Below are 12459 nucleotides of genomic sequence, written 5' to 3'. Positions count from 1 at the left end.
TCCTTCACTTTCCATGGGGTGCGAGCTCTTCAGCGACAAGTGGAGATGCCACTGCAAAGAGGAGGGAGGCTGAGGAAATCAACGCTGGTTAGAGGAGCATTACTTGTGGACCCATTGGGGTAACTGTGGTCCCTGGGGATCTGCAGCCCACAGGTTGGGAACCATGGCTCCAGTAGACTAGGCGAGAAAGGCCTGAGAGTGAAATATGTGGAGCAGAATCAAAATACCAAGCTAGGCATGAGAAAAATCCTAACTGGCCAGCTATCTAGAAGTTCATTTAGATTCATACGTTGTTGGACATGGTAATTTAATGTAAGCTTCCTTTATGTAACTTTGCAAATATGCTGGGATAGGTTTAGTAAACAGAGAACCTTCTGAAGTTTTCATTCCCCACCCTGTTCTTGTCAAAGCATGCTTCTAGCAATTACTTCCCTCTCAAATTCATAAAGCTACTCATGGGAAAGGTTTGCTTGTTTTTTAAGTATCTTACAGCACTAGCTGTTTTGAATTGTTTCCCTAGGGCAAAGTACAAGTGATACACTTTGTACAAAATTATTGGTCACTTACTGAGCTGTCGGGCTTTCTAGATAAATTATAACTCTTCATTTATTAAATTGGAGGTGGTTTTAGGGTCCTTTCAATTTCACAAAGTTCCTACATGGAGTTGCCTTTCATATTAGAATTAGTGTCAAACTGCAGCATGTAGACCATAGCACATAAGAGTTTTCCATCTCTTTATGTAGCTTTGTGTGCCAGTGGATCACTGTCACCAATCACAGTTTCATACTATACATAATGCAGTGAAAAAGCCATGAATGCATGTGATCTGTGCGTACACCTTTTGTACTAGTTTCAGGGCTGCTATACTATGCTAAAATGTGATGAAGTGACTATAAATAGTAGGCATCAGTTTGCAGGAGAGATGGGAGATGCTAATTAAGAATGCTAATCGATGTGCATTGCCCATATAGCACCTTTCTGAAAATAGTTGAGCTGAACTGCTTCAGAAAACAACACAGGAGGATGTATAGACACAACTTTCAGTGCATGGTTGCGTTATGTTGGTGTAGTTCGTTTCAATGAAGCATAAGTTTAAGAAGATGAGTACCTCATCAGGGTACATTATAAGTACCGGTGATATACAGAGACTCTTTCCATGAATCTGGCTAAGACCAGCAGCTAATTGGCTCCTCTAGTCCCGGGCTGTGAACCCACATTTAAAGCACATTATCCCCCCCCCAAATCCTGGGGACTGTAGGGTCATGGGAATTTGAGGAATGAACTAGAGTTCCCAGGATTCTTTGGAAGAAACAATGTGTTTTAAATGTATGGTGTATATACAGCCCTAGAATGTCTCAGTCAACTCCACAACTATTTTATGTGGCTGTATCATATAAAGAGATGATACTGTGAGCCCCTCTTCACTGGCCCGGCTGGGACCAGCTGCATTTATTTAATTATAAAAACTATTTATATAATGCTATATCATAAAAAATAGCAAAGTGTTTACAACAGTATCTTCACGCAATAAAACCACACAAACATTTGAATTTGGAGACCGTCTATTTACTATTACAGGGATATATATTTTCTTAATTGCCTGCATAAGCTTGCTGACATAGAAAACTTCTCAGCAGGCATTTAAAGGTTAAAACAGAAGGCACCTGCTGAAGCTCTATTGGCAGAGGATTCCACAGGAATTAGCCGGCTTGGTTATTGTTGCTGTCAGACGAATCTTGCCAACTTGGGGGACCAGTGATGCTCCTGCAGATGATCTCAGTGATCAAGCTGGAGATGTAAGGGTTCAGGTTTCTTCCCTCACATAACTACCTCATTTATTTGCTTATTCCTTCCTCTCCCTTTTGAAATTTCTTTAAATGCCTGTTGCTTGCTTTTCTCTGGGAGGGAGGGGGGAATTCAAACCTTCTTCAGAATGTTGTTGAAGGCAATTCTAGTGATATCCTTTTATGCAAATGAACTTTCCAGGCCATCCTCTCTTAGTGGATTTTCACCTTTCTGGTGATAATGTGTGTTTTGATTTCTTGGATTTTACTTTATTGCTGATGTTTGGATATACGGTTCCTATGTCCTTCAGAGAGACTGTCACGGCTTCGTTGTCACTACTTGTTAGTGTTAATAATAGGGGTGGCCAATTTTGGTCTGTTTTTCTTTTCTGTATGAATGAAAGTGGGAAAATATTTTGCTATACCTTGATTAAGTTGGGCAGGGATCTGGTGGCACAAGACGTCTGAGTTTCCTACCTATGCCTAGAAGCAACTGGCTAAAGTGCTGGACTGGGTGGACCATTGGTAATACCCTGTAGGACACTTCTTAAAAATTGTGCCCAAATCTGCCAGTCGGCCATCCCTAGAAGCTTAGATTTAGATTTGCAAAGGACCATGTAGTCCAGCCCTCTGCTTAATGCTGGATTCATCATCTTCCCTTCCCAGATGGGCAGCTGTCCAGCATCTGTTTAAACATCTTCTGTGAAGCAGGGCCCATTACCTCTTGAGCAAGTCTGTTCTGCTGTTGAACTGCTTGTACTGTGAGGGTGTTTTTTGACATTTTGTCGAAATCTTGTTTCTCTCCAATTTCCACCCACTAGTTCTGGTCATGTGCTTTGGTGCTACAGAGGCCAATTCTGCTCCATTGCAACAAGTTTGCCTGATGTTTATTGTTCCAACCATTTCCCAGCCCTGATGTTTATTGTTCCAAGCCTGTGCCATGCACCACACAATCCCTGGCAGAGAGGTTGCACGATTAAGGAACAACCAGAAGCACAAGGGTATTAGCCAAATGCAGAGCTAGGAAGCAAAGGTGTTCCCCCTCCTGTGTTTGCCTCATAAAGCAAATATGGAGCAAAGACGATGACGACAAATTGCTAACTTACCAGATGCATGGTAATTTTGACATCTAATTTGTCTCTAATTTTGGAGGCTGAGAGTGCCTAGGCTGATATTTCAAGCTAATTTACATTATGCATTGTAATAGCACAAGACTACCCTTCCAGCCACACCTGTCTTGATGTGATGGCATGACCACATATCAAGATTATGCTCTGTTTTGATTCATCATCAGTTATGGAAGGGGAGCAGGGGCGAGTTGTTTTACTGTAGATCAATATGATAATCTAAGATGATGATTTGGCATTGAAACAGTTTGAACTGGGTTCCTCCATGCATTTCCCCATCTTCCTAAATCGCCTCGTGTCCAGGTTTTTTGGTAAGCCTGAAGTTCCTGTTTCACCGTCTCCTCTGCTTCTGTGGCCCTAGAGCATATGTTGCTGAACTGCTACACCCATCATCTCTAACTGTTGGCTTTCTTGCTTCCCGGTTGGAGTGTCCTGAGGCTGCTTTCTTTTAAAACAAAGCATTAGGGAAATGTTAACCAACACCTGCGTGCAACGCTAGTTTGGCCCTGTATCACCTTTTCCGCCTCAGATTACTTACATTGGGTGCTAAACAAGGACGTGACAGAGTGAGTGTGTTAGCAGAAATTCAGAGAGGTGCTCTTAAGATGAATGCAGCCATGGTCATGACCTCTTTAAAAAAAATATTTTAAAATCTTGCCTATGTCTTATGCACGTTGCTTCAAGGAACTTAAATATGTGTCATTGTTCTATCTCGTAATGTAGCTGAGATGCCTGAACCTGTATCCCTTGGTTACTATTATAAGCATTTGGTGGCCTTCATTTCTGTGAGAATTTTCAAGGCGAAACTAAGTGCTAATGTTAATAACAGTAATAGTTTTGCTTTCTTTGAAACCCTCTATATTCTTCCTTTATCACAGCTTGAGGTGGTTTGCAAAATCATAGAACAACTATAAAGCAAAGCCAAACCTAGTGGGGAAAATATAACAACAGAAGGGGGGGGGGGGAATCGAAATAGAATAAATCTACAGGTTGAAAGCAGTCGTCTTCTATTTTTCCTTCTTTCAAGGTGTGAAACACAGATGAGAAAAGTTTTTTATTTTTATTTAAATAGAAAGCACATAGAAGATGGCATTTGGAGTGCAGTTCTTTCTGAATAAGTGTGTGAGAGCTCATAAAGATAGTCCCCATTTTTGTTATTTATAAAAAGAAATTTTATATCTTGTATACTGATTTAATGCAAAGCTGGGGTTGTTTGGAGCCACAATAATTTTCTATAGAGAAGAGCTAGGGAAGAATGTAAATTCAAGTGCTGGATTGCCCTTGCCTAACTCAATGGTAGACAGTCTTTTTGGCACATATGATGCAAATCGTCCAAAACATTATGGGGGTTGTTTATTTTACAAATTTATGAACTGCCCCATAGCCTACAAACATTGAAGCGGAGTGCAACAAGATGAAAATGATAGACACAAAAAATCTAAAAAACCAATAAAGCTATTTCTACAGATGTACTATTAATATTTCACAAATGACTGGGTCATACCCCAGGGAAAGCCTTCTTATCTGAAATAACTTTTGGTAGGCACCTGAACATTATGACACTTGGGTCTAATTTCAGCTGGTAATTGACTCCCGAGGGCTGGAGCTGTGATACTAAGAGCCCAGTTTCTAGTACAAACTGAGTGCACCTCTGTGGCATGTCTTCAGTCTCAGAAGTGCCCTGTATGAGGAACACAGTAGGTAACCTGGTCCCAAGCTGTTTAGGACTTTAAATGCTAAAAGCAAAGCCTTGAATTGAACCTAGTAGCATATTAGCAGCTAGCGCAGCTCCCTCAGCAGAGGTTTTACACAGTGTCAGTGTGGGTTCAGCCCAAGGCAGGCGCCACATAGAGTGCACTGCAGTCCCATAATCCAGTCTTGAGGTTACCAGTGCCAAGACCACAGTGTCCAAACTGTTTTAGTCCAGGAATAGCCATAGCTGTCATATCAACCAAAGCTGGTGAAAAGCAGGCTTAGCCTAGACAAAGACGTATCTGGGAGCACCCCCAGGCTGTGTATCTGTTCTTTCAAAGGAAGTGCAACCCTGTGCAGAACAGGTAACTAACCTTTCTGCCAGACATGGGAACCTCTTTCCAACAGGGCCTCTGTCTCTCCAGGGTTTAAATTCAGTTTACTGGTCCTCATCCAGCCCTCCTGTGTACCCAGACACTGATCCAAAGGTTTCCCAGCCAGTCCTGATTCAGATTTTACAGAGAAATGGAGAAATGTGTTATCAGTTTACTGGTGACACTTTGATCTAAATCTCCCAATGCTCCCAGCAGCTTCATATAGCTGTTAAATAGCATTGGGGACAGAATAGGCCCCAAAGGAGCCCCATAATACAAATGCAAGGGTGCTAAAGGGCATTTCTCCAATGCTACTCTTGGGAACTGAGCCTTCAGGTAGGAAAGGAATAGCTGTAAAACAGTGCCCCTCCACAGCTTAAGCCTGCGACATATGGGGGGGGGGGACTGCACCTAAAGTCCAAATCACATATGGTCAAAACACATTACATACAATAGTGGGTGGGATTACCAAAATCTTTTTCCCAGACACCCGCCCTCTTTAATATTTTTAGATAAATATTTTTTGCCAGGCTCATAAAGCTGAATGAGCACAAGTCAAGTGTGCAGAAGTTGCAGGCTTACTCTATTAGAAAATGTTTGTATTTTATGCTTTATTGCTGTGAACAACTTTGAGCTCAATTTAGTTGTTGGGAAAGGAGCATACAAAGATTAAATCAAGCCTGCTATATTCAGTGGAATTTACTCGCAGATAAATGTGCATAGAATTGCAGCCTGAATCTCCTATGTTGTTGTTTTAATTACCAACTTTTTCTTTTTAGGGATGATTCAACCCCAGAAGATAATATTTGGAAAGGCATCTTGTGTGTGATCTTCTTCTTTCTAATCATCAGTGTTTTAGCCTTTCCGAATGGTAAGTAACTAACACAAGTATTTCTGTGCCGTTTTTTCCCCCTACAACTCCTTTTGCAGATAGGAGAGCAAGGTAAACACAAAGGTGCTTGGGGATTTTTGGAGCAAACTTTTTTATGAATACTCTAGTTTAATAGTCTATTGTTTGCTCTGAGAATGGTCCCAGTCTCTCTTAGACTTTCACCTCGATAAGGGATGGTCCCTGGAAGAGCATCTTGTGCAGTGCCAAGCTGCAAAACAAGGCAGTAACATACACTCCAGAGTATACTCTTGAAAAGGAATGAAAGATGAGTCTAATTTCCGTGAGATACTAGTAGAACATACATTGTTGGGCAACAATGCAATTGCAGTTAGTAAATAAATAAAGTCTTGCATGCTAGAGTTCTCTTGACGAACACAGCATATGCAGTTTCAGGGTAAAAAAGGCAGCTCCCATAGAAGAGCCTTTCCCAACCTGGTGCCTGCTGTATAGCATGAGCCTCATAATTTCAGGGTTGTGGGTTTGAACCCCATGTTGGGCAAAAGATTCCTGCAGTGCAGGAGGGGTTGGACTAGGTGACCCTTGTGGTCTCTTCAAATTCTACAATATGGTTTGGACGGTAACTGCCTGAATTTATTTACTGGCTGTGGCTGATGGAGTCCCATTCGGATGACCCCAGTTTAGGGAAAGCTGAGATGGAGCCTTTTTTGTTGTCTTCTGTTGATGTGTTTTAGTTATGTTTATATGCTTTAATTTATAAATATGCAAGTGCCTCTTGATACCCTTCCCCAAAAGGGATGTTCTTGCTTTCTCCCTTCCTGTGCTGTGGGTGCTGCTTTCCTGAAGGAATGGTGCTAGGAAACAGCTTTCTGGGTGGGGAAGGTGTTTAACAACTTTTCCCCTACTTCCCAGCAAAAGCCAGTTTGGAACAATATTTAACAAAAATAACATGCATTTTTATTGCTATCTTAAAAAGATTTGCAATTAGAGCATTTTAAAATTGAAGCAGCTTTTTTCCAGCTATAGAAAATGAGTTTAAAATTTCTAAATCTTTTGTTCTTATGATTAGTCGTGTGAAACAATGTGAGCCCTTTCTTTGACCTCTTCAGCAAAGAAAATGAATTTTAAAAAGAAAGAGGGGGAAAAGCTACACATAATTGCATGATAATTGAGGAGGTGCTCTGATAAGGAGTGGTTAAATGCAAATAAAAGGTGTGATCGCACACATGCCTACCTGGATGTAAGCCTCCTTGCAAATCCATATGCCCTGCTCAAAATAAATTTGTTTAGATCAAAGCAAAACAGTTGTGTTGTTTCATTTTCTTGTATAATGTGGGGGTTACTCCTTATGTTGAATCAGGTCAATGGTCCATCTAAATTAATAGCAGCATTTCTCCCAAGATTTCCAACAGAGTTCCTTTCTGCACCCATTGGCACTTTAGCTGGAAATGCCAGGAATTAAAACTGGGACCATTTTATATGCAAAGCATGTACACTACTGTTGAGCTGTGGCAACTTCTGAGTTGAAACTGAAGAGGCTCAAGGCAGCTTCCTATTAGCCTTGAGGCACTAACAGCTTGATTTTTCAGTGCATGCTTACTCAGAAGTGAATCCCACTATATTCCATGAGGACTGCAGCCTGAGATGTTCTCATCCGTTTCCCTTTTCTACTGGACAGTGATTGATCAGCCCTTGCCCCCATGCAAATGTATTCCTCAAGATGCCACTTATTTTAGTGGCAGAAACAAAAAAGGGAGGGGAATAATAAAGTAGACACAGCACTGGGGTGGGCAGAGAGGTTTACACCTCTCTTCCCAACAAAGGACCCTAATGGGGAATGGGGATGTAAAACACCCCTCCCTGGTTGTTGGATCAATCGTTTGGAGAGCAGGCAGCGAATGATAACCTGGATTAGCTGAGCTGGGGCAGAGAACACCTGTGCAAAAGTGTGGGGTTGGGCGCACCCCCTTTTGTCCACCTCTGTGTCTGGTATACAGCCCCAGAAGGTTCTCCAAATGCAAATGTGACCTTTGGGCCAAATAGAGTTTAGCCACCTCTGGACTAGACAAATAAAGGTTAGCCACCTCTGGACTAGACAAATAAAGGTTAGCCACCTCTGGACTAGGCTAACTTGCTATGCAATTCATCCCACAAGCATTGTATTTTTAAATTTGAGACCTGGGTTCACTTCAGAAGGTCCATACTGCAACTGTTATCCCTGTTTATCAACACTCGATTAAAAGAGGGTAGTTTGTACCTAGGTAAACTGCTGAGTAACGGACGCGGGTGGCGCTGTGGGTAAAAGCCTCAGCGCCTAGGGCTTGCCGATCGAAAGGTCGGCGGTTCGAATCCCCGCGGCGGGGTGCGCTCCTGTTGTTCGGTCCCAGCGCCTGCCAACCTAGCAGTTCGAAAGCACCCCCGGGTGCAAGTAGATAAATAGGGACCGCTTACTAGCGGGAAGGTAAACGGCGTTTCCGTGTGCGGCTCTGGCTCGCCAGAGCAGTGATGTCACGCTGGCCACGTGACCCGGAAGTGTCTCCGGACAGCGCTGGCCCCCGGCCTATAGAGTGAGATGGGCGCACAACCCCAGAGTCTGTCAAGACTGGCCCTGACGGGCAGGGGTACCTTTACCTTTACCTTTAAACTGCTGAGAGAGGAAAGGGAAGTGGCATCCCATAAATCTTGCTTAACTGAAGCCCAGTGCTCATTTTTTCAATACCTTGCGCCTGCCCCTCTTACTGGAAACATTAGAGTGATCTCATTGTGTCTGGTATGGGAATAGATAGTAACCGTGGTCATTATCTGCAGCAGATGGTGACTGGCTTTGTTCCAGTAAAAGCAACTGTGTATAGTAACTGTTTGGTGTGAGTAAAGTTGATTGCGCTCTCTGACCGAAGCTATAGCTGAATTCAGTCCTGGGCATTTTTGGCAAGAGGCAGAATACCAGGGAACGCTTGCACAGGGAGATGGAGCTGCTGCTAAGAGGACTTGTTCCCGCTGCTCTGAGACTGGCCCAGTTCCCTTGCCCTGATTGTCAGTACTGCCTCGGTAACCAGGTTACAAGAGAAGCATTTAGCAGCAGCCAGAATACCTTCCCAGTGTGGCGCTGTTGCTGGGGGGTTTCAGAGAAGCATCCACTCCATCATCTGAACTGCTGATTTATCAAACGATGTCTGATACCCTCTAGGAATAATTGGGATTGCACTGGGCTACATTTTTACACAGAGGCCACTGAGCTATAAGTTACAAAGCCAGGCACCTGATAAATGCAGACATAAATAACTCTAATGCAAAGACTGCAAAGTTGAGCAGATGTGTGCCTTCGGACACCTCACGTTAAGCTGCTTTGAGCCATATAATCTGGATTTGTATTTGATCTCAGTAGTGTCTCTAAAAGGTATTGATTTCAGTGGTGTAGCCGAGAGGAACGATTTTCCACCCGAATTCAACCTGTGTGCATGGCACTTGATATCCTTTGTGGTATCTAATGACTGACTTGCTGGAAGTTTTAAGTGGCCTGCCTGGCATGCCCTTCCTCCAGTTTTGCCAGTCACCTAGTACCTTTTCTACATGAATTCACACTATTTTCATTCAAGCTCCTGTGTACCCTATTTGGAACAAACCGCAGAATAGGAAAACTAGCTTTTTACAAAGTGACTTGAAAGTAAACCTCAGAAACGGAGGAGATAAAATTTGAGGGCTCAGGACAAAAGTACTGTCAGTCTTACAGCACAATCTCAAGTACTTACTCATAAGTAAGTCTCATTGTGTTAACAGGGACTTAACTCCTAAGTAATTGTGTTTAGGTTTGCAGCTTTGAAATAGTACATATATTCTGTGATTGGGCCTCCAGGCTTTCATGGGGATCCTAGATTAGTAACCTGCTTTGAACTGTCTTTATCACAATCTTGTGCTACACACATGCTTGTTCCTGCTCTCCATTTCTTAGCAGATTCCAGTAATCTTAGTTGGTTGGCTGATTTTCATAATTCCCTAAAATTTGATAGGTTGATTAAAGTCGTTGCGCTTAGATTTGTTCCAAGCACTGGGGTTTTCTGGTAAAAAAGGAGACACAGGTACTCCAGTCTTGTTACAAGTGTAATGGGTGCCAGCACAAAATGGCTGCCATGGGCCGCAAAACAAAAAAAGGTGGCAGTACTCCATACTGATGAATATGGTTGCAAAAGGAGAACTAGTTCCAAGGCTTGTTAAACATCTGGAGATACAAAAAGGGGTTCTCCTTGGACAAGCTTTGAGCAAGCAGTTGTAGATGGGGGACTCCTTATTGAGTGGCCCATGGCTTTTAGTTGCTTTCCCTATGGAATGAATTCCTGGTTAGATTCCAGTAAGTCCTTCACCACAAGTTTCAAGATGTTGGAAATAATTGCTTTGGATCCCAAGATGAGTTAACTCAAGGAAGTTCACAGAAAGAAAGTTTCCTGTCTCCTTTTCTCCCCTGCAATCAGCTGCAATCAAGGGAAGCCTCCGTGAACAATGAGGGATGAGGGACAGGGTCTGCTGAGAGAGGTCCGAATTATCCAGACTATGCACAGGTCTGCCCAGTTTGGGGCAATTCTTCCCTCCCCCAAGCAGCTCCCTGCACCGGGAAGACCGGAAGCTTTCGTTCCGCTCTGCGAACTTCATTGAGTTATTGGCTTGGATCCTAAAATAATGGCACTAAATGCCCCAGTGTTCCTTAAGCAGCCTCCATAGTATATGTAAAAACCGTTTCCTAGATACACTCACATCGGACAAAGAAATGGATCTCCCACTGAAAATGCAGGCAGGCAGGCAGGGGCTAGCTCAGTACTTCATTCCATGGGTCAAAGTAAATGTGGGCCACAGCTGGGGGTGCGACTTGAATGGGAAGGACGCAAAATCTGAACATGGAAAGTATGGTAAATGAAAGGATGGCAACCCCTGGCCACATTCCCAACTCTGGAAATCCTGGCTTTCTTGACAAGGGCCTCTGTAGTGGTGTATATAATGCATCTCTGCGCATAGAGTACACAAAGACATGCAGTGTGTGTATTTGTGTGTGCTTGTACGCACACAGTCCTCACAATATCTCCCTTCCTCCTCGACAGAACCATTACACTCACAAACATTTCACTTGTAAACTCATAATTTTCAGGCCCGCACACTCACTTCTGCCTTTCCCAGTTGCTAATGTATCCCAATTCCCTGATATGCCAGCACTAATGTTCCCACTACCTGGGAATTCCTGCTGGCAAGCATTGATCTTCCTGCAGATCCTCATCTGCTTTTGGGTATGAAGTTGGGCACTTACTTTTCTATTACTGTTTTCACAACTTAGAGAGCCTTGTTTTTTGGATACCATGGTAATTTCTACAGTGTTGCCAACAACAAGTTCTTGAGGATCTGTGTCTTTATCCAGATATTAGTCTCAGTAGTTCCTTTAATGGCTTTAAATAGAAAACTTGATTTGTTATAAAGCTTGCTCAGGATTGATTCTTGGTTGGCATGGTTGCATTTCCTTCAGATTATGTTTAGATGACCTGTTGCAATTCTTTCTGATCCATCAGTTTGCTGTTATTGAAAAACTTTTTTCTCTACAGGGCCTTTCACTCGCCCACACCCTGCAATATGGCGTATGGTTTTTGGTAAGTTGTTTTTAAAGATGTGCTTTCACGCTATTCCAGAGCATTAAAAAATAGTAATTCATTACCTGAAAATAATACTGTATTTTTCCTGCCATTCTGCTAAAAGTACCCAGGGTGACATACTGCATAATCATAGAACCATATAACTTAATCAGTGAAAAAGGAAGGAAAAGAACTTGCAATGTTAACCAGTCCTTAACACGGAATAAAAAGCCTAAGAGCAGCAAGAACAAAACATGTTACACATTAAAACCAGCAGCAGTAGAACTAAGTGGTATGCATTAAATGCCTGTTGCGACAGAAGTGATTTCAGTTTCTGGTGAAAGAGTGAGCTCAACAAATAAATAATTAGGAAAACATTCCCAAGTCAAAGAATCACTACAGAAGAAGGCTCCCATCTCTAGTGCTTACTCACCAAATCTCCTGAGATGGCACTAAGATCAAGCCCTCTGATGTTGATCAGAATTCCTGTGACTGCAAATTTAATTGGTATTGCAAAGGACACTTGGTCATGTAAACTCAGTTTCGACTTAATTGTATCTGCATGCAAATACACTGGAGTTTTGAAAAGGGAAATTGAGAACGGAACAACGGCGGGAGAGCAAGATGCAAATATTTGTTGGTACCCAATCACTTCTCCGCTCACGGGCAGGGTATAAATAATAAATAATAAATCATCATCATGGCAGTTTCTAGTGCTCTCAAGAATGGGGTGGTTGGAAGGTACAGCAAGTCTCCCTTCTTGCAGCATCTTAATGAACATTTCACAACCATGTTAATATTTAATGTATGGAAAGATTTGGAGACAGTTCTCAAGTGTTCCAGAATTGCTTTGGAAAATGGGACTCGGCCTCCTAAGGCACTGAGCAGTATTCTCAAAAATGTCACCCTGTACAGCTATAATCTGTTGGCATGTGGAGCAGCTGTAGCTATTATGATTACAGCTGAATTTCCAACATGAATAGTTTGGATGCCCTTCAAAAACCTACCCAAGGTTGCATCTGCTTT

The 12459-nt window shown here is 42.6% G+C and overlaps 1 protein-coding gene across 2 annotated transcripts in view; it reads left to right on the top strand.

Moving 5' to 3' along the window:
- Positions 1-12459, top strand: part of PTDSS1 (phosphatidylserine synthase 1) — a 37612-nt gene that overhangs the window by 1873 nt on the left and 23280 nt on the right. For both annotated transcript variants that reach the window (XM_028736448.2, XM_077932835.1), the window contains 2 exons: positions 5757-5848; positions 11407-11451. In XM_028736448.2, the coding sequence (XP_028592281.2) occupies positions 5757-5848; positions 11407-11451 (137 nt within the window). The remainder of the gene's footprint in view (positions 1-5756; positions 5849-11406; positions 11452-12459) is intronic.

The sequence above is a fragment of the Podarcis muralis genome, chromosome 8 (genome assembly GCF_964188315.1).
Source record: "Podarcis muralis chromosome 8, rPodMur119.hap1.1, whole genome shotgun sequence".
NCBI classification, from domain to species: Eukaryota; Metazoa; Chordata; class Lepidosauria; order Squamata; family Lacertidae; genus Podarcis; species Podarcis muralis.
The sequence above is the reverse complement of the archived record's forward strand: the minus strand, read 5'-3'. Positions and strand labels throughout refer to the sequence as shown.